The sequence below is a fragment of the Vigna radiata genome, unplaced genomic scaffold (assembly GCF_000741045.1).
Source record: "Vigna radiata var. radiata cultivar VC1973A unplaced genomic scaffold, Vradiata_ver6 scaffold_315, whole genome shotgun sequence".
Classification (NCBI taxonomy): domain Eukaryota; kingdom Viridiplantae; phylum Streptophyta; class Magnoliopsida; order Fabales; family Fabaceae; genus Vigna; species Vigna radiata.
The window spans coordinates 232,036-259,192 of NW_014542557.1; the positions used below are offsets into that span (position 1 = coordinate 232,036).

General features: G+C 32.7%; 3 protein-coding genes across 5 annotated transcripts; 1 reads left to right on the forward strand and 2 right to left on the reverse strand.

Annotated features, from left to right (window-relative positions):
- Positions 1-140: 140 nt before the first annotated feature.
- LOC106780413 (RAN GTPase-activating protein 2) lies at positions 141-3,066 on the forward strand. The gene is made up of 2 exons (XM_014668700.2): positions 141-381; positions 1,171-3,066. The coding sequence occupies exon 2, from the start codon at positions 1,182-1,184 to the stop codon at positions 2,772-2,774; it is 1,593 nt and encodes a 530-aa protein (XP_014524186.1). The 5' UTR covers positions 141-381; positions 1,171-1,181; the 3' UTR covers positions 2,775-3,066.
- A 1,509-nt stretch (positions 3,067-4,575) lies between these two features.
- Positions 4,576-16,275, reverse strand: LOC106780406 (probable ATP-dependent DNA helicase CHR12). Of its 2 annotated transcripts, XM_014668693.2 has the most exons (12): positions 15,953-16,275; positions 15,445-15,598; positions 14,268-14,332; positions 13,776-13,964; positions 13,077-13,226; positions 8,651-9,040; positions 7,994-8,253; positions 7,627-7,845; positions 7,141-7,348; positions 6,911-7,064; positions 5,809-6,414; positions 4,576-5,458 (listed from the first exon to the last, which is right to left on the reverse strand). In XM_014668693.2, the coding sequence occupies exons 1-12, from the start codon at positions 16,091-16,093 to the stop codon at positions 4,758-4,760; spliced, it is 3,237 nt and encodes a 1,078-aa protein (XP_014524179.1). In that variant the 5' UTR covers positions 16,094-16,275; the 3' UTR covers positions 4,576-4,757. The 2 variants fall into 2 exon arrangements, with proteins under 2 accessions (XP_014524179.1, XP_014524180.1); XM_014668694.2 differs by lacking the exon at positions 15,953-16,275 and having other exon boundaries at positions 13,776-13,981; positions 15,445-15,507.
- Positions 16,276-18,103: 1,828 nt separating this feature from the next.
- On the reverse strand, positions 18,104-23,534 carry LOC106780395 (putative methyltransferase C9orf114 homolog). Of its 2 annotated transcripts, none has more exons than XM_014668680.2 (11): positions 23,284-23,534; positions 23,136-23,183; positions 22,603-22,767; positions 22,426-22,492; positions 20,906-20,970; positions 20,476-20,554; positions 19,781-19,896; positions 19,590-19,669; positions 18,955-19,024; positions 18,510-18,587; positions 18,104-18,420 (listed from the first exon to the last, which is right to left on the reverse strand). In XM_014668680.2, the coding sequence occupies exons 1-11, from the start codon at positions 23,479-23,481 to the stop codon at positions 18,358-18,360; spliced, it is 1,029 nt and encodes a 342-aa protein (XP_014524166.1). In that variant the 5' UTR covers positions 23,482-23,534; the 3' UTR covers positions 18,104-18,357. The 2 variants fall into 2 exon arrangements, with proteins under 2 accessions (XP_014524166.1, XP_014524165.1); XM_014668679.2 differs by having other exon boundaries at positions 19,590-19,672.
- Between the last annotated feature and the right edge of the window lie 3,623 nt (positions 23,535-27,157).

Genomic DNA, 27,157 nt, shown 5'->3' on the forward strand with positions numbered 1-27,157 from the left:
AATTAATTAACCATTTGACACACCCTAATTAATATCTTTCTAAGAAAAAAAGCCTGAATGAAAACAAGTTCTGTTGTTGAAATTAGGTCGGCGTTAGATGAGTATCCACAAATTCAAATTTTCTAGGGTTGAGGATTATAACGACAACCAATGGCATGCCACTTTTAAAAACAACACTTTTGTTTTGGTGCTAACAAAAGTACTCTCTTTGATCCTTTTCTTTAGCATCATTAACGTTTCCCTCCTCATCCTCTCTCTCTCTCTCTCTCTCTCTCTCTCTCATTACTATACGGTTGTACCATTCAAATTAAAGGATTGTTCGAAACTGCAGAGTGAACTGCAGTAGAGGGGTAACTAATCCTCAGATCGACGGAAAAAGAGGTACCCTTTTCTCATGTATAAGGTTTTTGCTTCGCACTTTGCAGTTTCTTAAATTTCTCTCCCTCCCTAACTTTGTTTATACAGTTCCCAGTTCCTCGCGCTTTCTCCAATGGCTTTCAAAGTTGTGTTTAAAGTTTGTAGCTTTGCATAGTGTCAGATCTGTCGCATTCTAGCTTAAAGTTGAGATTTTTATTAGGATGGATTTGATTTAGGGGTGAAATGAACCAAACCAAACCAAACTGTTTGTCCGTTATTTATTGCTGTCGACGGTTTTGTGGGCGTTATCTTCTCTTCAGGAAACACCCCTCTACACACATTCGTGACACGTTTTGATAAGTTTTCACTATAAACTCTAACCGTTTTCATTTTTCATCATGTTTTCAATGTGTAATTTTTTTCATTAAGAGTTTATGATTGGAATGGAAAGAAAGTGTCCTACTTTGTTTTTGCAATCAATGTTGCGTTTTTATGGTATTCGTCACATCGAAAGATTTTTCTTATCCATTCAAAACTTTAATTTGTGTTAAGTTGTCCTCAACAGTTGGGGGTATGGGGCCTTTCAATAATGACGACAAGATTAACTACTGACTTAACTGCCGTATCTCTTGAAATGTATTTTCAGTTTGACATCTTCAGTCTTTTATTCTGTCCGAAGGGCTGATACCATATTTGGGGATATGCATCCCCGTTAAAAATTGTTTTCTCGAACTAGTTGGGATGAACTAATTTCTGTTCTTGTTATGTATCCTCAAATGTTCCATTACATACTTACACTAGTTCTTCTTGTAGGTATCATTGACATGGAGCCTGATTCACAGCAGAGATCATTTTCAATCAAATTATGGCCTCCTAGTCAGAACACTAGACAGACACTTGTGGAGAGGATGACCAACAATCTGACTACCAAATCTCTTTTCACGCAGAAGTATGGAACTTTGGATAGGGAAGAGGCTGAAGAGAATGCAAAGAGGATTGAAGATGTGGCTTTTGCAACAGCAAACCTGCACTATGAGAAAGAGCCAGATGGTGATGGAGGTTCTGCGGTTCAGCTTTATGCCAAAGAATGTAGTAAGCTCCTCCTTGATGTTCTCAAAAGAGGACCTGGTAGAAAGGAGGATGAAGTGGTGACATCTTCTCACATCACTACGCCTCATGAATCTGTTTTTGATATATCTAAAGGCAAACGGGCATTCATTGAAGCAGACGAGGCACAGGAACTTTTAAGTCCATTAAAGGATCCAGGGAATTCTTTCACCAAAATATGCTTTAGCAACAGAAGCTTTGGGATAGGAGCAGCACAAGTTGCCGAGCCCATTCTCACTTCCCTCAAGGACCAGCTTAGGGAAGTGGATCTATCAGATTTCATTGCTGGAAGACCAGAAGCGGAAGCTCTTGATGTTATGAAAATATTCTCTTCGGCCCTTGAAGGCAGTGTCTTGAAGTCCTTAAACCTCTCGGACAATGCATTAGGTGAAAAAGGTGTTAGAGCATTTGGAGCACTTTTGAAATCGCAGAAATGCTTGGAGGAGCTTTATCTGATGAATGATGGTATCTCAAAGGAAGCTGCTAGAGCAGTTTGTGAGTTGATTCCTTTCACAGAGAAACTCAAAGTTCTTCATTTTCATAATAATATGACTGGAGATGAAGGGGCACTAGCTATAGCCGAGGTTGTGAACCGTTCTCCTTCATTGGAGGATTTTCGTTGTTCCTCCACTAGGATAGGCACCGAGGGTGGAGTTGCCTTGTGTGATGCTTTAGGGAATTGTACCCATCTGAAGAAGCTTGATCTACGAGACAACATGTTAGGCACTGAAGGTGGGGTTTCTCTTAGTAAAGCTCTTTCCAAGCACACAGAACTAAGGGAGGTATACCTGAGCTACCTAAATTTGGCAGATGATGGTGCAATTGCTATAGTCGATGCTCTTAAGGAGTCAGCACCTCAACTTGAAGTTTTAGAGTTGAGTGGGAATGACATTACAGCTGATGCTGCTCCTGCAATTGCAGCCTGCATTGCAGCAAAGCAGTTTCTGTCTAAGTTGAACCTCTCTGAGAATGAACTCAAGGATGAAGGTGCCAACCTGATAAGTAAAGCCATAGAAGGTCATGGTCAGTTAAAGGAAGTTGATATAAGTGCCAACCAAATAACCAGAAATGGAGCTCAACAATTGGCTGTGACTGTGGTGCAAAAGGCTGATTTCAAACATCTGAATATTAATGGCAATTTCATTTCTGAAGAAGGCATTGAGGAGTTGACGGATATATTTAAGAGTTCGCCAGACGTGCTGGGTCCATTAGACGAAAATGACCCCGAAGGAGAAGACATCGACGAAGAATCTGAAGAAGGCGATGCGGATGAACTGGAATCCAAAATGAAGAACCTTGTGGTTGATTGAACTGAAGCAGTTGAAGTATTTTCATGTTCTACTGCTCAAGCAACTCTTATGTAACTTTAAGTTTATCAATTGGCAGCAGACAATCATCGACGGGACATAAAATGTCTGCAACATGTAGCGAAACCTTGTTTTTATTTTTAGTTTCATTTCATTAAGGTAGATTTTATCATTTTCAGTTGCTTCCCAGCAGTCATTAGTGTAATGACATATTGTATTCTTCGATGCTGTGTTATTTTGTTTTACATATGATTCTGTTTTTGATAAGATGTTCAACTACTAGCTGTTTACGGGAGCCAATGTTCAACTACTAGCTGTTTATTGTTATTATTATTAAAATTAGTGAATTGAAATTTTGAAAGGATTTAAAAAAAAAAAAAAATAGTAACAAATGTAAATTGAATAAAATTATAGTCTAATTTTTATATTTATATATATTTATATACAAAATGATTATGTCCGAATAAATTTTTAAATAATTAATTATAAATGTGTGGTTGAAGATGTAATTAATTTGAGAAAATGAATTTAAGGGTAAAAATGTTGTATTGTAATATTGGTTTTTGTAACATAATGTGGAAATAAATTTAGAAGATAAATAATAAAATTGTTCTCCCTTTCCTACTAAAAACGTTCAGAAACTCCCTCTTAGAATTCCATTATAAAACCTCCTAAAATTCAGTTTTCAAGAACTGAATTCCGGGTCGCCACCGATCACAATTAGCGAGTGAGAATGCGACGAGTTTCATATATTGCCATTTTAAATATCTGTTGGCTATTCAACAGAATAATTTTGTAAGGCTATTTTTCCACATACACACCAGGTTCATAACTTTCACAAACTTATAATGATCAATCAATAAAAAAAAACAAACAATAAGAGTACAGAAGTTTGAATGCAAAATGTAAGGTGGAAAGTGGCGAAGATGTCTTCTTTAGTCCCAAATGTTTTATTTTTCATTTCTTGTGCGTGTGTGGATATATATATATATATATATATATATATATATATATATATATATATATATATATATATAACATAATATAATATAATGTGAAAGCAATATAAAATAAAATTGAATTTTAAAAATGCATTCTCCTCTCATGTTATTTTTTTAAAAAATGACAATTTTCTTTTATTTTATTCACTTTCTCTACTCAAGAAATATAATTTTTAATCTATTTCAATTTTTTGTTCTTTTCTCACTTTTTTATTTTTTTTTCCTTGCAACCTAATAAAGGTGATTATATAATTTCATACTATTTTTTTTTTTTAAATTGTCCACTTAAACTTATACGCTTAAGGCGCAGGATAGAAAGATATCAATAATAAGAAATACAGTAAAATAATCAATGAAAATATATGAATGTTCAAAAGTCAAATTTGAAGTTTAATATTATATTGAAACTATTAATAATGCTAATGCTAGTATTTTTAGATGGAAGAGATGGTCAAACTTTCTTAAATTAAGTATACCTTACAAATATAATAATTTTTGGCTTTGTAAATTAATTTATTACATTGTTCATACTGCTAATTTATCAATCATTATAGTTTTCCAAGTTAAAAATAAATTTAATAAATTGTCTTTGGTTCTGCATTGAATCCCCCAAACATGTGTAAAATTGATGAAGCTATATTTTAGTTATTTTGCTGATGATGTGCAAATTTGAATAAAATTCCTAAACGTGAATCAAAACCAGACATGCATGTAGATACCAATTTGTAATCATAGAATTATATGACATCTGCTTAAACTANNNNCNNGAGGAAAAACAGTGTAATTACCAAGAAAATAGAATATAACTTAACCTGGAATATTTTCTTTCATTAACTTTTTTTAGTTAAACATGGATGTTGCATACATAATAGAAAAATCTGGCCTAATACATGAAAGTTGCATGTCTTTTTTGCCCTAAGATTTTCTTGCAGAATTACAATCAATAGTTGTGCAAAATTCTGGCACCCATAGGCAATGACTCAAATCAGTTCCAATTTGCTCTTCCATTGGAAGAATGCCCTCTGGCATCAGATAATGAACCCTGGCCCAGAAAACTTGACCTCTTCTTTTTGTGAGTATTCCATGATAACACATGGTGGTTCAAACCACTTCCAACATCCTCGTATGTATGTTTCAGGAAGTTTGTTCCTTCAGATTTGAATCTCTTTGAAGAAGGGGTCACATGGAAACTATCTTCACTCGTGCGATCGTTTGCCATAGGAACACTTTCAGTCCTCAACTCTAAACTTTCTTCTGCTACTGTGTTATCACTGGCTTGAGCAATGCTGTCAGATGAGTGGTGGTCTCTTCTTTTTCCTTTAGCTGAAAACTTTGATATGTCTTCTCCGTTCTCCACAGCCTTCATCCATTGCAGATCACTCAACGTATCTGCGTATACCACTTCTTTTCTTTTCCGTTTTCCTGTGACAGCATTGTTGAAATCTTTAGACTTATCATCCTTATTAATTGGAGAATATACCCAATCTGGCAATTCGTGTTCTTCCATGAGTCGGGATCTGTAATTTTCCTTTTGTCTTCTCTCTTCATCCATTTTCTCAAATAGCCAAAACTCTTCATCAGATCGAGCAGCAAGGCGATTAATTTCTCTCTCACTCGGCACATCTGTCCCAAGTGAACTTGTACCTCTGCGCATTATCTCTTCTAACATTTCTCTTCTGTCCTGGGCTGCACAAACCAAAATACTAGTGGTTCAAATAATCTTCATCATTTAGCAAGGAATAATTAACTGATTCCAATTGAAATTTTAAATCTTTTAACTTTTGACATGTAATAAATTGGATTTTCAAATAAATAGAATCCAAGATTAAGGACTACTTATCCTTGTAATCAGTTCATAGCTCGTGACAGTTAAGCACATTAATGCATACTATATATATTCGAAGAATTGCTAGATGAAAGTTATAAAGAATAGGAAGCAAATTGCTGGCATAAATGTATTACGTGTTCTAAAGCAGTGAAAGAAAAAATCTCCCCTTCCCGTCGCCCTTTAGGCAAAAGTATCACAAACTACAAACCTGTCGAAGTTGTGTTGAAAAGTCCTGCTTGGATAACTTTGGCATCAATGCCCATTTTTTGTTTTGCACGCTCTAGAATCACCTCCTCAATTGATCCTACACTAACCAAAACAAAAACCCTAACTTCCTTCTTTTGTCCAATGCGATGTGCTCGGTCCTCGGCTTGTTGATCCATTTGTGGATTCCAATCACTATCAAAGATTATAACAGTATCTGCTGTTTGCAAGTTCAAACCAAGACCTCCAGCACGGGTGCTCAAGAGAAACATAAAGTATGGGGAGTCAGGAGCATTAAATTTCCTTAGAAGATTGCCTCTTTCCTCAGTTTTTGTTGAACCATCAAGTCTAAGATACTTAAAATCATGAAGTCGTAAATAGATTTCAAGAATGTCCATAAGTCGAGTCATTTGCGAGAAAAGGAGGACTCTGTGACCAGCTCTGCGAAGTTTTGGGAGCAAACGGTCAAGAAGTTCAAACTTACCTGATGCTCTAACAATCTCCTCTTTACGTTTATACATATCATATTCTCCCACGAATAGGTAGGGATGGTTACAACACTTTCTGAGTTGCATTGTTAAATTTTGTAGACTTTTTGACTTTCCAGAACCTGTAAAATATACATATTTGGGGAAATTTTGTTAGGAAGTTCTAAGAAACCAGACAATCATACAGGGATGTGAAACAAGTGATGTTAAAACTCTGGGTACTATTTTTTAGTAAGAGGGAAGACAACAAGACACCAATAATAGGTCATTGAAAGCCATATTTATGTTGAAGTGGCAAATGGTCATATTTCACATATTCATAAGTTGAAATTGGTAAGATATTAATAAGGGAAATATATGGAACTGGGGGGAATAGGCTCATAACTTACTTCCCAAAAGATGGCTTAAACTTATTTCACAAGCATGTTGAAGATAAAACTAAATTCACTGTTTGAGAGCCAGCACTGGAGGCAACAACAGTGCAAGAGGGGAATAGGATGAATACCTTTAGAATATCAATATCGAAAACCAAAGAAAGTATGAGAAAAAATGTACGCTTTTATGTGGCTAAAAAAAGTGAAACAGGGAATAACTGGAAGACAAGAAATAGACACGAACCGTTGTCCAACCCAACTCTGCCTACGTCAGTAACTTGTTGATAATATACTTTCTGCCAGGCTGACATATCACATTTGAGTATGACCTGAGATTTCCCAGGAAGAAACTTTTCCACCTCATCTTTTTTCCTTCTTAATATGAAGGGCCTTATTACCTAAAGATGGAATGAAACACATCAGAGAAGAGGGGAAAAGAATACAAGTATAGGAAACTAGAAGAGAGAAACACACTTGATGCAGACGCCGGATGATCAATAGTTGTTCCTCATCTGTGAGGGAGACATCAACTCGGTCTGCAAAGGGGGCATTAAACCAGTCCTCGAAATTTTGAACTGAGTTAAAAATGTTTGGAAGGAGAAAATTAAGCAAAGACCACAACTCCTGCAAACTGTTCTGAATTGGGGTACCAGTCAACAGAAGTCTTCGTTGGATGTGATAACTGCACCCAAAATATTTAAGAATTAGAGAAGAGAGGATCTAAACCACCTGAAGTGTGGTACTACACTATCATGTAATGGATTGACTTAACCATTGAATACTTTGATCGTCTATATGTTATGAAAGCTATCCATTTTTATTCATTATATCTCTCTTCTAGTTCAGTGCAGTCGTCAGAACTGTTTAGAGTTGTCCTAAATAAAATAGATGGACATCAAGAATTTTAGGGAAGTAAACATATTAATCCATGTCATCACTATATGTTGGGCATAATCATACCCATTGTCCAAGGTTCTTGCCAGAGCAGACTCATGGTTTTTCAATCGGTGCCCTTCGTCCACAATCAAGTACTTCCATTGAATTTTCTTGAGAAATGCTTTATCTCTCATTATAAGATCATAGTGTGTCAATAAAACATTGAATTTCCCCTCCCCTGATAACTCTTCCTTCATTGCCTTCCTCTCATCCAGCCGTCCATCATAAAGAATAGCTGTGATGCTAAATCAGAAAGAAAAAGAACACGTGATTTGAGTTTTGAAAATTAAAAGTGAATATGATGATGTGCAAAATTCACAAAATATGCATATCTCCTCTCCCCTTGCGAAGAGGGGAAAGAAATAATGTACAATGTCTGCTCTGGGCATACCTAGGAACCCATGTTGTGAATTCATTGACCCAATTTGGCAGAACTGCCTTTGGAGCAACAATCAAGTGGGGACCAGTAACACCCTTGTTTTCCATAAGATATGCTATAAGCGAAATTGTTTGTATCGTCTTCCCAAGCCCCATCTCATCAGCCAAAATTCCATTTAAATTGTTATTGAACAAAGAAAGCATCCATTGGAGCCCCTCTATCTGGTATGGTCTTAACTCTCCACCTTGAAGAATAGATGGTTGCTCAGTCACCTGTAAACAACTAAGTTGGTTATTTTCCATTGTCCTGCTACAACTTTTACTCAAACAACTAAAAAGGAGCGACTTTCTTATTTTATTTTCCTCAAAAGAAGAAACTCACAAAAACAGGAAATTATACAACACATTTGGAGAAGAAATCCTACTATACACAATCGAGAAAACAAAGAAAATAAAATATATCAATGAAGCACAGTTGACATTTCCTCCAATTATGTCTAAAGGAACCCCCCTTGAAAGATAAATGCATTACACCAAATAGAAACAGGCGTCTAATTTCCCAAATAAGCCATTATGGTAAATGTCTAGTAAGAGATAAGTTTAACAAAGCATGAAAATTGGGTTGAAAAACTTTGTATTTTTTCTTCAAGAGGTGTCCACAGGTACTGACCTTTTCTTGAATTGAATGTATGGCAGAATTGTATTGCCGCTGACCTTCAAGTAAATCACTGGAATCACCATTATGATCTGAATCGATCGTATCAATATCTTCATCAGTAGGTGACTCCTTAGAAATTCCATTCTTTTCTGACTCTGGTAAATCTGCTTCAGAATCTTCCAATGGCTCAATACCATCTGAATACTTTTTGTCTTTTTGACGTTGAACAGCTGCTCCTAAATTTACTAGTAGTTTATTTGTTTCTTCAAGAAGCAAAGTTAATCTCTCATTCTTGCTCTCTTTCACCATTCTCATGTACGCTTCTTGATCATCAGCCTTCAAGGCTTGGAACCTCAATTTCTCGGCCCGAGTTGCCCTTTGTCTTTGCCTTCCATGCCATGCCTTCAAAAGTATTTATGAGAATAAAAAATATTATCTTAACCCACAACGAAGGGAAAAATTTTCATCTAAAATGAACTGTCCAGGAACTGAAAAGGACACAGCATTAATTAAGCTAAAAAAAATCTTCATCATATTTCCGAAATAAAAAATGGTCTAAGGAGTAAGAACTCTGCAATATAACTAGTATACGTGAGCATATAAGAAAAGTTATCTGTACAACAAATTGTACAACAAGTATGAGGTGTGATAAATCCTTTGTCTCGAATGTTGATAAATATTGAGAGGAGATGGTCCTATTAAATTGTCAGTTGGAGAGTTATTTTGGATTTCTCAAACAGAAGACTCACAATGAACATGGGTGGATTGAAGGATGGAATGGGTAAGATTTGTTTAAAAGAACTGAAATCTTGCAAGGAAGAAGAAAGTAAATGGGTTTCCTCAAAGAATGTGACATCAATTGATATTTAGTTTCATCTAGTAACCGGAGAATAACATCAATGACCCTTTAGAAGACGGAGTATCCCAGAAAAACACTTTTAATAGTCCTCCCATAAAGGTTGTATATGCCCGGAGAAAAATCATGAACAAAGCAAGTACAACAAAAAAACATGAGGAGATGTGATACAACGACTCTTCTAGAAAAATGGTTGAATGAAGGATTTTATTTACAAGAGACGAAGAAGACATCCTATTTATTAGGAAGGTAGTGAGAACCGCATCATCCAAATGATGAAGAGGGACATTAGCCTTGAGTAACAAAGTTCATGCAATTTGAACTAGATGTCTAATTTTTTCTTCTTGCAATTCCATTTTATAATGGTGTGAGTGGACATGTGGACTGGTGAAAGATACCCTGTGAGGATAAAAAGAGTATAAGACGTGTATTCTTTAGCATTTTCTCTTCAAGAAATTTTAATTATTTTTCAAATGGATTCTTGATCCCATTAAAGAAAAACTCGAAAATAGACAAAAGTTGAGATCAAACTTTCATTGAATATACTTAAATGCATGGACAATATTCATCCATAAAAGTCACAATATCTAAACCCAAAAGATGTTACACTACTTGGACCCTAATGGTGTGTTTGGATATACAACTTTGAGAGGGTAATTCATTTTTATAGAGAATTTGAAATGCTTTATAACAGAATATATTTTGGGTACAGTTTTTTTAAAGAAATTAAATTTTTAGCATTTTCTGAGAGTAATTGGATTATCTAAGATTAGAAAATTCAAATTCCACAAAAAAATAAGTAACAGTTTAAAATTTGTCATACTCTCAAATTCAAATTCATGTGACTTTTCTTTGTATTCTCTCTTCAATTCGATTTGGGTTGCGCCGTGGACTTGATTAAGATTGAGTCATTATTGAGATGACTGTTTAGTTGATATCGAATAGGGCCTTTTTATTAATGTTAATAAACTTATTTTTTTAATTTAAATTGTTAAAGATTGTTTTATTTTTATCTATTCTTGTAAACAATTGTTATTTCTCGCCCGATAATATCCAAGATTTTCTCCAATGAAGTCAGGTAGATTACTTTTTGATGAATGTGAACTAGATATTTAGAATTGACGATAATTGTGGTTATCTTTTTGTCAATGTCTGTAAGTGATTATATTTTTATCATCAACACCTATGTTTTGCTTTGTCAATAATTTCTAACGATTTTTCTTTCAAATGCTGACTAGGAAAACTTTTGGTGAACATTAATTATGATTTTTTTTTCCAATGTCAAGTGGGAGAATTTTTTTTTAGTTGACATCAATTGAAAAGTCAACAAAAAGACTCCAACCAATAGCATCATAAAATTAATCCCAATTAGGAATGGCAATGGGTCGGGTCGGGCACAGATGGTGCCTACCCGCAATCTGACCCGACAAAAAAAAAAATCACCCGCTACCCGACCTACTACCCGCACGGATATCTGCTTAAAAAATATTCGCGGATATTTTAAAACTCGCAGATATCCACAGATATTTTAAAACTCGCGGATATCCGCGAATACCCGCAAATATTTAAAAAAATATATTTTTATAAATTATCAAAATAAAATTTAAATAGAATTACAAAAAAATATATAAAATATAATATAAATTAAATTAAATATAAATTAAAATTTAATTTTTGTTTAGGTTGAATTGGTCCGAGGGTCTTTGCTTTGTTCTCTTTTGATCTTCAATCCTTCCTGAGAATGTCATCCAATCCGATGGGTTGTTGACGTGCAGAAGACACTCCGACGTTCAAGATATAGAAAGATCTAAATTTTATTAGGATAGAAGAAGAAGATTGTACCTAGACATCAATGGTATATTTATAGAGCTTGTGGCAGACAAATCCATTGATTAACATTAGTACATTATATTTTTAGAAAATCAAACCCAATAATCAATAATTAATATAGTATATTTTGTAAAGGGTAAGACAATCTGACCTCCTGTATATTTGAGTAAGACAATCTGACCTATTAATACCGGTTAATTGTCCATAAATGACAATTAATTCCGATCAATATACTTCTTATAGTACAACTTTAATTAAATTTAACCTTGTAAAATATAAATTTATGTTAATTTTAATTAAATTTAACTTAATAAAATAAAAATTAAATTTTTCTTTTTATTTTTTGCGGGTAGCAGATATCTGCGGGTACGGATAGTATAATACCCGCACCCGACCCGTTTATAAACGAGTATTAAAATACCTGCTATCCACGGGTTTCGGGTATTAAATATCCACGGGTATCAACTATCCGTTGTGGATTTTATCTGCAAATATCCATAGGCGCGGATTTTTTTGCTGTCCCTAATCTCAATTGATGTCAATCTAAATAATTGTGATTGAGAAAAAACTTTATCGGTATTAGTCGAAAAAATCTTGATGAGCTTTAACTAAAAAATAACATGAACAAATATTGACTAAAAAAGATCATCAATATTGATGTTTTGAATTACTAAAAATTGCTTCATATATAATTTTTTGTTTTGGATTTTGGCGGTAATTGAAATATTCCAAATGAAAAAAATTCAAATTTAATGAATTTGAATATTTTTATCCAAGCAAAACATTTGAAAAATAAAACCAGTGTGAAATGAGATTAATTCAAATTCGATGTATTTAAATGTCTCAGAAATTATGAAATTCACTATACATATGCAAAGCAAATGTCTAAATAGATGATGGAAAAAACAGACCTACATCTTGTTTCATATTGTTTAGGTAAGAAGACTAAATATGGTTGTGTAATTGACATGATTCACAATCTGATACACGTAATTTGTTCAGACCAAGAACCATTTTCAGCTTTAATAAGTTTGGACGTCCTATGTAGTCATGAAGAAGTTTTGGAGATGGAGCAGCAAAACAAGACACATAAGGAGTTGTTTCTAGACAGTAGAGACCTTGATATTCATGTTATACACCAATTAGTCAATCTATACCACGTTCCTATATGACAAGAATAAGCATCAAATGTTCCAGAACAATTTAACGATTGGGTCAATTGACTTAGAGAAACAAGATTCAAAGAACAACAATTAGGAATAGATATAACAAACTTCAAATTCAGAGGAGAAAGAGAGACTTGACCAATTCTTTTGGAAGCAACCTTATATCTATTTGCCAAGGCAATAAGATAAAAAAAAAAAAAAAATAGGAGAAGACAAGGAAGAAAATAGAGAATGAATAACATGATAGAAGCACTTGAGCCAATTATCCATGGACCTTAACTATCCATAGATTGACAAACGTAGGTTATTGAAACCATAGGTGTTAAAGACGCTTGGGCCTGGTTGTTGTACTTTAAGCAAAGATACTCTGATATTCTTTTTCAGAGAACTTTTTTTCCAAATGTTCTTAACTTCGAAACATTTGCTACTTCTTCAGGAAAATTGGTCAAGGAGTAGCACGTTTTTTAAGTATGACACATTCTCTTACAATAAGAACATTGAGAACGACCACCTTTTCCATTCTGATCTCCTCAGTTTCCACATATGATTTATATGATAAACGAAAAATAAGAGAAGAAAATTGTACCTGGACACCATCATTCCTCTGTTTTCTCCTCTTCAAAGAAGCTTGAATTTGTAATTGGAACTCACGGACAGTGTTGAGTATTTCTGCAAAAAATTTCCTTGTTCTAGTCTCTATATGATTTTTCTCCTTTTCTTCTAATCTTGATAGTCTCTGCATGTGAGGAACTAAATGAGATGAGCTGTATAGAGTAGTTTCATTTTATATTCAAACCACACAGACATCAGGAAATAGAAACTGACTCACTACACCTGTGTCTTGTGTATTTAACTAGTACAAGTATGGCTGGTGATCTATAACAATTGAATTTCCAGATAAATTTATTCTCTCGTCTCGCCATAAGCATGCCTATGTGAATTTGTTTGTCCCTTTTCCCAATTTGTCAATCATACTATTATTGTTCATTTGGAGAATTAATTGATAAACAACTGACAAATTACAAAGTTTTTAATAAAAGAAAGCCCGTTGTGTCATTTCTTTGCCTATCCCATGTGAAAAATGTTTATTATATATTTCATATTTCTCAAACAGATAATATTGGATTTTCTGGTCAAAGCATAAAAGAAAATGTAAACTCTTTGCATCAATGAAGCCTTAAAATCCGCAGATGTCGCTATAAGCATGATATCCATGATAGGAAATCAGCTTTAAACACACAAAAGGAAAGAGGGGAAAATACTTATCACTGAAAAACAAAATTACCTCAGCCTCCCGTTTCTTCCTTAATTGATCATCAGCATCCATGGCAAATGGATCTCCAACCCCATATAATGGACGACGCAGCCTCATCATGCCCCAATCAAACAATTGCCTATCTGGATAAGCACACTTAGCATTGAGCCAGTATTCAGAACTCACATCAGTACGAACCTTCATCTGCAGCTCTGCAAGCTGCCAGAAAATAAGTCCTTGCCAACAAGGACAAAATTATTTGTCATTTCTCGGTTGCAGTTGATAACAAATGTAAAAAATCAACTAATTTCCTCACTATAAATTATTTTCAACTTTCATTACATTAAAGAGTTAACTAAAATGGTTATTATACCAGTCAAACTATGTCGCACTACAGGTGCATCAAAAGAAAAAGCAGAACTATAAAAAATTATCAATCAATTTGTGAAAGTTTGGTAACTCTTCATTAGATACGACTCATAATAACTAAGCACTGTAGAAAAATCCCAGAATCAATTTTACCTTTAGTCCATAAAGCTCAAGCAAGCATTTTGTCTGCAGGTCCTCTCCCCTGCTTGAAGGCAATTCTGGATCAACACAGTAACACAGTTCTTCAGTAAAATAGTCAGAGCTCCAACTTCGATACCACTACCACTTAATGTATATGGTCATATCAAGAGACATGTTCAGAGATAAGGTAAAGCCACTTCAAAACTCTACAGTGAAGTTTCAAAACAGATAGCTTCATGTCAGAAGGATACTTTATCCTATTCACCATTTCTAACAAGCTTATAAAAATATATTGGCAAATATAACTGTTTCTATGAGGTGCTTGATGTGTCTTTCTAGGTCCTGAGGAGTAGTGAGTCGCTTGATCCAAAAGTGAAACAGACTTTCCTCCTTGATGCAGCTGATGTGATGAAGCAACAGACACAACTACATCATCCAAATCTGGTGAGTTGACTCAATTATCTTCTCTTGAAACACTAAATAGGCGCCAGGTATATAAACTAAAGGTATCTAAACCAAATATAGTTGGCTACACTACACATGGTTGACTTGAATTTCAAGCCATATACATGTTTTTAAACTGCATTCTACAGTTAATACACTCTGATTTAATTTATTTATAACTGCATGGCAGATTCACATCAAGAAGACAAACATACTAAAGCATAAGACTTGTAAGATCTTTGATACCAAATACAACCAGCTAATTGAAAGTTTTAATGATTGATGGGACGAGAATGATTCTTTCTCAATATATTTGATGATTGGGATGAATTGTTGTATAATGGTCAGAAAGTAATTAGACTGAGTTTTGAAACTTGCTGCCTCAACCCACTTTTCTCCTCTTGACAAAGCAATCATCCTAACCACATAAACCTTTTGAAATATATGTGTCATAGTTCCAATCAGTTCAGTAAACGGGCTTATACCTCTAAAGACAATCAATAGTATAACAACATTATGCAATCACATCAATCACTGGTAACAAAAGTGAAGGAGGTAGACAACATCAGCATCATCCTGGTAGACGAGGATAGCTACATGAATCACATGATATCACTTGGTTCGGTTAATTCCCCGACTAAGGGTAGACAAAACAAGCACCAAGAAACTATTTACAAATTATATCCAAATTCAACACCAAGTCAACACGGAAACAAGCAAACACATTATAAATTGAATCATTCACCTTGAAGATCATTCAACCGATGCTGAATCTGACTTCGATACCGACTTTCCCTTGCTTTCTCCAGTTTAAAACCAGACACGCAGTTTGGACGCTGCTTCGACAGTGCATCTTCAAGATCCAATATCAAGTCCTCTCCAGAATTACCTCCATCATCCTACAATTTCAATAACAACTAGTAAATTATACGTAAAAAAATGTAGAGGCATACAATACAACACAGCTGAGCTATACGAACAGTCTAGAAGTAAACGACACCAGAAGTGTACGGCTAGGTAAACTGTAACACAAAATAGAGCTGAACACGTGAACGACGGAACCGAAAAGGAAATCAACGTTTTGCAAAATGAGTAGACGAGTGGCGACGTAGCTGGCGAGTGCAGAAAATTCCAAGCGCATACACACATACGAACAAAAGAAGCGAGTGCGAAGAGCAAAACAAACGGCGAAACCTAACGCAAGATTAGCGAAAGGAGAGAGAAAGAGAGAAAAAGAAGAGAGAAGAGGTTACATGATTGCGGTAGATGGAAGAGACGGAATTGAGAATATGAGGAGGGAGAGGGAGGTCGCGCGAAAGAAGGTTGAGGGCACAGATAAGTGTCTTGGCGTGGTGGCGCTCATTCTGCTTCTCCTTCTCCTTCTCCTTCTCCATGGCGCGAGCGAGTCGCAACGGTCCCTTATTCTTTTTTCTGTTAACCAATATTTGAAATTCTCAATTACTCTGTGACTCTCACTCACCACACAGACAAAAACGCACTCTATCACGCCTTGTCTTGTGTTTACTCCGCGAGACAAAAAACCCTCTCCCTTCGCCTTCTTTGGGTATGAACGTATTTGGGGACGAATTAAGTTATATGCTACCTCAACTCCAAACGCGCCTCTATATTTTCCCGCAAAGACCTTTTTGTCCTCTCTTCTTTTGAAGCATCCAATATTGGCCCCTCTTTTAAATCAAAAATTTATTTATTTTAAAGTAATTAATTCAATTTGACTCACATGTTAAAAAGTTAAAAAAAATTCAAATTTAGTGGGTTAAATGTATTAGTTCACTAATTTATTTAATTAAAATATATTTTTCAATTTAAGATAATTTTTTAATTAAAATCTAAATAAAGTTAAATTCGTTAATAATATAACAAAAAAAAATTGGATGAATGGTTTGATATTCTAAACAAAGAATAAATTTTGTAGTATAATATAACTTAAAAAATTTAATGAATTAGTGATTCAACTTTAGCTTATCACAAATTTTCAATCCAAATAAATAATTCTTAATAGATTAGACTCAAAATTAATTTGTATTCAAATTTTATTTATTTTAAATTCAATCTAACTTAAATATTAAAGAGATTGACTTATCGGTTTAAATTCATTTTAACCACACTAATTTATTTTAAAGAATTTTATGAGAAACAAATTGTACTAATTAATTTATATCTATTACAAGATACTTTTATTTTAAAAGGTGCTTAAAATTTTTCTTGTTTAAAACTAAGTATACTTGACTCACGACAGTTCTTTTTATAGTTATTTTCAAATTTATTTGAAAAGAAAATCGTTTATCGATATATATATTTTTATCTAGTTACTAAAATCATGTTATTAGTTGGAATAAAATTGACTTAGGGTCTGTTATTAAAAAAAAAAAACACCTTGTCAAAAGGACATTGTAAGTAATGATAAAACTTTTGTGCAAATTATTGAAACATTTTCTCTTTAGGTAGATATTGTTGACCTTCCTTGAATTTTATTAAATTTTCAATTGAAACTAATTTTAAAACAAGATACTAATATGATCGACAATATCAATTCGTTAGATTTCCTACCATTGACTTTATGTCACACATTAAAAAGTTGACAAAATATAAGGTGGAACAAAAAATGCAGCATATAATCTTGAATGCTGCAGTTTGCGTCCATTTCCCTGACTATATATGAGGCATCTTCATCCGTTCATACACCATCAATATTTTTTTGTTGCATTTTTCAATGCAAACATCTTTTTTTTTTTTCATCAAGACAACGCACGTTCAAATTTGAACTTTTATCATACATCGTATTGGACTTTTTTTTTTTGTTACAGAAAGGACGATAAAAATGCAGAAGCAAGAACTACAGAGTTAGGTTTCCAACACAACCGAATCAGCAAGTTGATGAGGCAGCAAATTAGGTTTTGTAATAATTGGTTAGTAGTTAATTACATTTTACGTATTCTATTTAAAAATTAATGAATACAAGTCATTCATAAAAGTGAATGAATAATTTTCATATAATCCATTAGGAAACTACTACTACAAATTGATAAGATGTAACCATTCTATTTAGTTAACAATTAAATATAACCTTGTATATTGTTTCAAAATGCATATGATTCCGAGAATCAAAATCAAATTTACTACATTATAATCTATCTACATCATGAGTCCAAATTAAATATAACTTTATTGTAAATACATTTTAATGAGTCTCAAAAAAGAAAATCAAGCGTACTTTTTCAAACAGTCTAACATAATAAAAAGACATTATTATTTCTAATGAAAAAACTGACAGCATTTACGCTAATTATGATTATAAAACTTGCATCTTTCTCTACTGTGGTAATAGTGTCATAGTAACGCTTATTGACGTTCGTAGAGTAGTGATCGTGAAGTTTAAGACGACGTTAACACTTCCATTTATCAGTTACATGTATAGATGAAACACTTCTATTTGGTTACAACCCAGGCAAACAATAAATAGTGTTACAACTTCCAAAACATTCAGTAGGAAAATTCCAGCGCATAATGGCCAGTTTGGGAGGAGGCAGAGACACAATTTCTAATTTAGGTTTTCAACTATTCCCTCTTTGTCTCAGTTTCAGCCACAATTTGGATAATCAATGCCTTAGCAATATGAAATTTTAGACTTCAACAATATTCAACCCTCCAGTACTCGGCTGATTGGTTCTTGGAAGTACTGAAGAGAGATAAAAATAGCTTCCTGTTCAAAAAAAGATGAAAAATGACTTAAAACATAATCAATAAGTTAACCATTTGAGTAAGGAAACAAAACAATTAGTCAGACAGTACCTCTGTTCGAATTGTTCTGCTCCCCTGATGTGGACACGTATTTAAATATAAATTGAATATATCCTGTGCATTTTTTCCCTGCATATTTTATGGAGTGGAGTAGCAAGAGAATTTATATCCAATACATAGTTCTTTTTTCCTATGTAAACTCTATAAAGAGTACATAAATTATGAAATTAATACATAAATGAAATTATTATAAAATTAATACATAAATCATTGCATGAGAACCTAAGAAAGACAGGCATCTCATTGAAAGAAGAGACTGAATAAGTGGAAGGAAACTCTCAACTCTTGATGATATTCAAGATTATGACCTCAAACAGAAGTGTAACATCAGAAAAAGGGATGCACTCAGCGATTCTGGCAATTTATGGAAGCTCTGATTGGCAGCAGTCTCACAATTACACCCATGTATAGATAACTAAAATAAACTAAATAATACCTTTAAGTTATCATCTTCTTCAATACTTTCTTCCAATCCAGCCAATCCACCAAAGGCAATCAACAAATGTCTAGCAATTCAGACAAATAAGCAATTTATTAATCAATTTATTATAATATTGACATTCTTTTAAACTTTATACTTCAAATTTAGTCATTTTAGAGAACCTCGTTATAAGTAGGAAATTACACAGATAATAAAACCTTTTCATACATCAGCCAAATTTATAATTGCAAAAGTCAATATTATAATAATAAGAAACCAATTTCACAACATATCAAAGAACCCAGTCCCAACACAGCCCATATAGCATTTCTTGATCATATTGACCCAGACTCCAAAATGTATAAAAGAAACAAAGTGCTTGATGGTTATAATTGAATTGTTGAGTTACAATAACTTTACTGTCACCTGTCTTAGGCGCAAGCCGTACTTTGCAATCCACACGCATTTGGAAAATTACCATTTTACAAATATATGTTAACAAAAAAAAAAATTGTACGAAGGGCTTGTACAACACCATATCTTAGAACTATAGGCCTTTTCACTTAAAACACCAACACAAGGAAAAGTTACAATCAACATTTAAGCAATCTAACATTAATTATTATGCAGCGCATGTTATAACACAATACCTGAAAGAAGGTATTTCAAGATCAGATGACTTAATAATCTGACCATGCTCAGAGGTACCAATTATAAAATCATAACCACCCTGCTATGTTAAAAGTCAAATGAAGGGCCCGTGAGTAGAGTTAGGGTTGAACAACAAAATTAGACCAAGGATATTACAAGCATATTTGTCTGTGTAGGAGGGGGAGGATACCTTGTATGCACAATCCTTAAATACTGAGCTAATATTATGTGCATATCGTACTTGATATCCCCAATACGCCCCTTCTTCACTAGGCTTAGATGATGAGACAACCTGGCGTGGTAAATCTAGATGAAGTTCACTGTATATCAGCTTAACATATACTGAAAATGTTGAATGCATTTGCCACTCGTAAAAATGTAATTTCGTCATTAATAATTTACATCAAGGTGCAGTGTTTCCTTTTAGTTCCAGAATTATAGAACTTATGCAGCAACAATGAGAAGTAGTGTTTTGACATGAACATGAGGTATGTGATTGAATGAATATGGTAACTTTTCATATTTAAATATATAGCACAGGGATACGTAAATCCTCTATAAAAAATACAGGCATCACATGTTGTGCTTGACAAACTTGTAATAAAAAAAATGGAGAAATTGAGTAATAGATTTTAATAGAAAATATATCTTTAAAACAAAAAAAAAAACAAAAAGGAATAATGTCAGGCAAATAAAAATATTTTTTTCAATGAAGAAGAAAGCAAGAAGAGAGGGAAATACTTTCAAAAGAATATAGCACTGCTTTATCAGATATAGCTAATGTTGTACAGTGCAATTTTCATCAAGAAAATATCATCAAACATCTAAAGCAGATGTAAAAAAAAAAAAAAAAAAAAGAAGAAGAAGAAGAAAATATCATATTACCAGAATCCAAATTGCGATTGGTACCCATGGCAACAGTTACTCTTCTTCCTGGTTCAAATATTTCGTCAACAATAACATTCTGCATATGATGTGTACTGAATCAGATCATACACAAACAAACTGAAGCCTACACAACGGCCATATTTAAAGAGTAGAAAGAGACTGATCAAAGTTATTAATTTACAAAAATAAAATTAACAATCAACAACGGTTACAACTTGCACATTAAAATGGAAGATAAGGAAATGCCATGATGGTACTTCTAGACATCATTGTTGAACTTGTGGTCAGATGCAAAAATCCAAACTTCATGCAAAACATGAATAAAAAGGGACAAACGTTCCCTCCCCTCCCCTCCCTTAACTAATTACAAAAGTATCAAAAAATGTTAAGCTTCGGGTTAAGAAATCTACAATGTGTATGTCCATACCTTCACTAGCCCAACATCAACTAGTGTTGCCCCAGAGTTTGAGTCTCTTTCTTTTACTGTAACACCTATCAAGTTATACCAATATATCAAAACCTAGCCATAGCAACAACGGAGAAAATAACAAAAATGTAATCACAATGCCAATGCTATATACTTTTCTACTTTAACAGGTTTCTCTGTGAGTAAAAGAACAGCAAAATAAAGAGGATAAAATGTCCATTTAAAGTATTCAGAAGGCACCAATACAATAAGCATCACCAACCATCTACACCAAGTATTATCGAAGCAAGTGAGATAGAATAATACGTTAATTGACACCATTGGACTCCATCAGAGACCAAATGCGCTACTAGAGTAAAGTCCTTTTAAATGGTTTCTCCTAAATTTCCTTAGCATTTCCCCTACCCTTTCTATCTGAACTTTCTCATCAACGGTATCTTAAAAGTTTTGGAGGCTCTATTCTAGTCATGAAATCGGCCCCCTTTCCCCCTAATGTTTAAAAATAAAAACACACTTTTAAACAAAAGGCTGGTGCAAATTTGTGAACTTTTAAAATCTGAAAATCATCAATAAACAAAGACTATGAGCAGAGGTCTGCTTGCACAGGTTGTTCTAAAGGCCCGTTCTCACCAGGGCCTCACTTCTCAAATGAGCAAATCGCACCTTAGATGAACTCTTTCCCTATTCTTCTTCTTAGGCATTCTACTACAACTATCTACCAAATAAATGCATTCCTAATTGTATCTTTTTTCTTAATCTTCACTTTTACCTCAGCATTCTTGTCTCTACCATGCTTGCTTTTGCCTGTTAGTGATTCAATACCCAACATTCACTGCCATAGATTATTTCTAGACTAAAAGTTGATTGGTAGAAATACTCTACAAGTTTATATGAAATCTTCATCACAAATTATATCCAGCTTAAATGTTACATGTTCCTCAAATTAAAGAAGGTCAACCAATCCCAGCAAAAACCATTATTTCAAATCCTTTTATATATTTACCAATTACTCTCATGAAAAGGCAACATTAACTGCAATATGTGTCGTGCAGCTGGTGTTGTTATCCCATTATGATTGGATTCTACTTCTACCTTGATAGCCAGTATCAACTTTTAATATTGCACAAGTTTTTGAGGTATTGCACCTAAGTTGATATCTCTCACGAAAAGCGTATATTCAGGAATAGATAGCAGAGGTATATGAAAATATTAATGATATCCACGGATCAATTTCTTTAAAAAACCCATAACTAAATTCAAATGGCAATTTAAAAAGTGTGACAGCAGGACCATATGGAAATAACTTTGTCCCCAGTATAAAGGTTCTACATTAGTCTTGCCCATCTGACCCAACGATACCAATGCACAGGTCATTTAGTTACAATCTATATCACAAAGGCCAACTCATATATAATCATGGAAATTAATCATTTGCAAACATGTATATAGAAAAATTAGAAGTACAATTTTCATCCACAACAAGAAATGAATAGCGATTCTATTAGAATGTGAAGGCCTACCTTCTCGATACGGACCCCACTCGTGTTTGCGCAAATGGTGTGGAGCATCAAGGGGTGGCAACAGGCCCTGCACACAAAGAGCATTGCAAACATCTAAAGTCAGGGATGGACTAACAGTCAATAAAACTAACACTTCATAAATGTGAGGAAAGAAGCAAGTTAGTGGATTGTTCCAACCACAAATCTTAGGCTGTTATGCATTGGAAAGAGAGCCTTCCTCAAATACTGAGGTGTCTCAAGGTACTGCAGGATTCGCATCAGAAAAGCTGCACCACTTTCATCATCCAAATTATCCAGCACGGAATCATTCTCTAGGTTACTTTTATTGTCAAACACAACCACCTACGTGTAGAAATAACAAAAATATCTATATCAGAAATAAAATCCTAATACCAAGAATAATAACAATAAATATTCATTAATCATTTAGTCTATGTCAACTTTTTTTTTAGTCTGTATGCATAATAACACGATGTTGTCCCCATACAAGCAAATTTTCACGTTTTAGTCCCCGTTTTCTGACAGTGAAAGTGGAAAAAAATGGAGGCAAAAGGAATGAAAACGAACAAAAAATGCAGATAACTAAAACGTAGAGCTTTCAGGTATAATACGAAAAGTTGGTGCAGGCAAAGGGTTAAAAGATTAATTAAAGTTAACAAGAAATAGAAAGATAGGAAAATGTAGAAAGCAAGGAATGAAGGTTTAGGAACCTCGTTGATTCGGAAAATGGTTGCGGCACGAGCGATTTGACCAGCCAACTGAAAAGGGAAAACAGTATTAAAAGAAAAAAGGGATATTGAAAATGGAGAGCGAATGAGAAAATGGAATAACGGAGTTTTGAATTAAAGGGTACCCTACCCGCGTAGCGAGCTCGAGAGTTGGAACGTTGTCAATGATGGAAGCAGGCACGGCCATGCTAACAGTGGGTATTTTCTTCCTCTTCTTATTTTTCTTAAGCTTCTTCTTATTACGAGAATCATCGTTGTCGTCATTGTTGCCGTTCAGCTCTGCTTCTACCTCGGTGTCCGTTGTCTGCTTCTTGTTCTTCTTCGCCATTCCCAGTACTCCGCCTTCCTTCGACTTGGAGGGTTTTTTTCTTGGGACCTCCTTTTTATTCAGCTTTTAAATATCACTTCATATATAATAATAGATTATAGGTTTAATAAAGTTTTAAATCTTGATAAATTAATTATTTTAAAAATATGTTTTTAATTAAATTTTTTTCATTTAATTTTTTGATTAATTAGATAATATGACTATTGTTAAGTATTACATAATTAACAGAATAACTCAATTAAAAATATAATTAATTTAAATGTAAATATTTCATGAATTTAATTAAAAGCTTTTAAATTTATTAAGAACTTAAAATTTAATTAAATTAGATTATATATAATTAATTTTTATATACAATGATAAAGTACACTGTTCACTGTACAGGCACCTAACCACATCCTCACTGGGTAACTTATTTGAAAAAAATTGTAATCTTCACCACGTTTTAGTGAGAAAAATAGATCTAAATTAAAAGTAAACAAGAAAAAATATTTATTTATATTGATAATTACCATTTCTTTGGAATAAACTAATTATTTCAGTGGCCTACGAAGTAGTGTACGTGTATAAATACTTGCAAAAGAGTGGGGATGTGACAGTAGATGTGTTTCAGAAATCAAAAAGGAGGGTGAAGATAGTATAAATTGGGAGTGAGAAAAATAAGAGTGAAAGGGAAAAATTTTGGATCCTGTTGGGCCCGGTCATTAGATAGGCTCATTTCGAAAGTTAACGACATTTCTTTTATATGTCTCTCGTAACTGCTAGATGCACCGTTTTTTCTTTTCCTTTCTTATTAAATTTACGAGTTAGTGAAACATTTCAGTAAATATGAAAAATTGAAAGAGCAATTTACAATTTTGGAATGGAAGAAAGGTAAGGGGTAGATTTATTTAGTAAAAAAAAAATATAGATGTACATTTTAATATTTATGTTGTATTTTAACTAAAGTTTCTAAAGATTAAAAATAAATAGCACTCCCATGTGTATAACTTTTCCTAAATTAGAAAATAAATTAACACAAACACAAAAGCATGCACCACATAGACATTAAAAAATATAACACGTCCAACTAATGTGTTAGATTAATAAACGTATGACATACACATAACTATTTTTCTTAAAATTAAAAAAAAAAAAAACATGCAAAGAAAAAACAAATGACTTTTGTAAAATATGAAATAACTAGAACTCCAAAATGTAATAATCTTTTAAGCTTCTAATATTGCGAAAAATGAAAACATAAATTAAAAAAGAACTAAAAAATATAAAAAATTAAGACAAAGGTGTTTCGTTTGACTTTCTCCTTTATGATGTGAAAGTAAACACGAGAAAGTGAAAATATCAGCGTAAATGATATAAGATTCTATTTAAGTGTACTCGAGCCCAAATCAAAGGCTAATTTAGCTAAATAAACTTATGCCATTTACATAGCATCTTCATACCCATTTATTTATCACTATATAGGCCAAATAAGACGAGGAAAAAGAAAATCGTCTAAACAATAAGACTTAACATATATATCTAAATAAAATAATTTTTGATTGCTTAGAACAAATAATTGAAAATGTTAAATGCTACTTATTAAAAATGATACAAGTGAAGGTTTAACTTATATTTCACAAACATTAAACACTATAAAAGTCATGTTTAATTAAAAAATTAGACCATTTAGGATATATAAAACCAATAATAAATATTATATATCCTAAATGTTTAATGAAGAGATAATGTTAACCCATAATATTAGTATCATGTCTAAACGTTTAGGATCGTTTAATACTTTAATACATGTACGTTTTAGTACTTACTAATTTAAAAATAGTTTTTTATACTGTTAAAACAGATATTTTATACTTATTTTTGTGTTGATATAGAAATAAAAGTATAGAAAATTTTCCATTTTTTACACCTGTTCTAAAATAACAGGTGTAAAAAACTCAACTTCTGCAATAAAATATGCTTTAATGCTTTCGTTTTTTAAAGTTTTCTATTCAATATCTTTCTAAACTTAAATCTTAACTAATAGTAAATGGTCTAATCTAAAGTAATATCAAACTTCAAACATTTCATTACAATGCTTTATTGGGTATTAAAATTATATATATATATATATATATATATATATATATATATATAATTATAGATTTTATGTATGTTATTGTCTTTAAAATATTAATTAAATTTACTTGTTTATCTAACAAAGTTTCATTACTGTTTCAGATTTTCTATGCTTTACTATTTATTTTGATTGTCATATTTCTTTTAGTATTATATTTCAAATTTTATTTTAATCGATTAATACGACAATAATAAAATAATGATATTTAAAAAGACAGAACTGGATTACTACAGCATTCACTATAAATAAAATGTGAAGTATACTTAACCATTACGTTTACTGATTCCCACAATAGTCCAATATACATGACCCATATTATCATTATTATTTTAATAATTATGACATCTCATTTTAATTAATCATCCACAACTCCTTTAAATATAAGAAAGATGGATGCTTAGCTATGTCCATATCGTCCAATGTTTGCAATCTGTTGCAAAACATTAGGCATTTATTCATATTGAGTTCTTAAATTGTTTTCCTTGTCAGCGCAATTACTAATTCACACATTAATTAACACGTCACATGTAGATTAACTTCATTCATGCATTCAATTTTTCTTTTAAAAAGTTTTAAAAACTAACATTATTTTTTCTGCACCACCTTTTTCAGTTATAAAGAAAGAAATACATATACTTTTTTATCATTTCCACATTCTAACTTTAACAGGGAAAAAGGAGTATAAATGATGTATTAATATAAAACAATGTTCATAGAAAAAATCTATGGGTGAGTTGGCTAATTTTGTTGCTTATGAGATTGTGACCTTTTTTCAACAAAAACGCGAATGACATCAATGTACATATTCTGAGAGAGTTAGAATGGTCGTTTTCATGACATTAAGAATTCAGTTGTTCATGACTTCATCATCCCTTAAGCATTAATAATGATTTTTCTTCTTATTGTATGTTTGTTTCTCTCTTAGGTAATGTTTTACTTCCTAAAAGATCAAATTAAAACTTGTAAGGATCAGAATGTAATGGCAAGTTTTTTATATTTTTTAAGCTGTCCATCTTCATATCCATAAGTAATGTCGGATATTAATCAACTCCGTGAAATGTTTTATAGAGAAGAACTCTAATAAATTTATTTAAACAGTGAATCTTCAAAATTTAATTTGATAATTATATATATAAATTTGAGGGGCTAAATATATATATAAAAAAAAAGACAAGTTTATTGACATATTAATTTTTGTTTGTATAATGAAATTTGGAGGGATCAAAGCTCTCCTAATCAATAAAATGGTTTCACTAGACTTAAAACTTTTAAAAAAGATATATGTTTATATATATGCTGTAAGTTTGACTCATATCTTACTATAATATCTTAATATATCATTTGAAAAACTTATCACTACACTTTATGTTAGAAAAGAAGAAAGAATAAAATATTGTATTTCTTATTCATAATAAGGAGAGAGTACAATTGATATATATAATTGTTCAGAGCAATATAAAAAAGGAATATAAGTATAAAAATATATAAACATAAATGCACAGATATGAACAGAGAATAAAATAATTCCAATATCCCCCCTCAAGCTGCAGCATATAT

What these genes read in the sequence shown, in the direction of transcription:
- LOC106780413 (XM_014668700.2), top strand. Translation starts at nt 1,182, where the DNA reads ATGGAGCCTGATTCACAGCAGAGATCATTTTCAATCAAATTATGGCCT.
- LOC106780395 (XM_014668679.2), bottom strand. Translation starts at nt 23,481, where the DNA reads ATGGCGAAGAAGAACAAGAAGCAGACAACGGACACCGAGGTAGAAGCA. An exon ending in CCATTTTCCGAATCAACGAG is followed by an intron (nt 22,768 to 23,135) that starts GTTCCTAAACCT and finishes TTCTACACGTAG; the next exon opens with GTGGTTGTGTTTGACAATAA. An exon ending in TTAAGGATTGTGCATACAAG is followed by an intron (nt 19,673 to 19,780) that starts GTATCCTCCCCC and finishes CTTTTAACATAG; the next exon opens with CAGGGTGGTTATGATTTTAT.
- LOC106780406 (XM_014668693.2), bottom strand. Translation starts at nt 16,093, where the DNA reads ATGGAGAAGGAGAAGGAGAAGGAGAAGCAGAATGAGCGCCACCACGCC. An exon ending in GCAAGAACCTTGGACAATGG is followed by an intron (nt 7,349 to 7,626) that starts GTATGATTATGC and finishes TTTTGGGTGCAG; the next exon opens with TTATCACATCCAACGAAGAC. An exon ending in TTTCAACACAACTTCGACAG is followed by an intron (nt 5,459 to 5,808) that starts GTTTGTAGTTTG and finishes TGGTTTGTGCAG; the next exon opens with CCCAGGACAGAAGAGAAATG.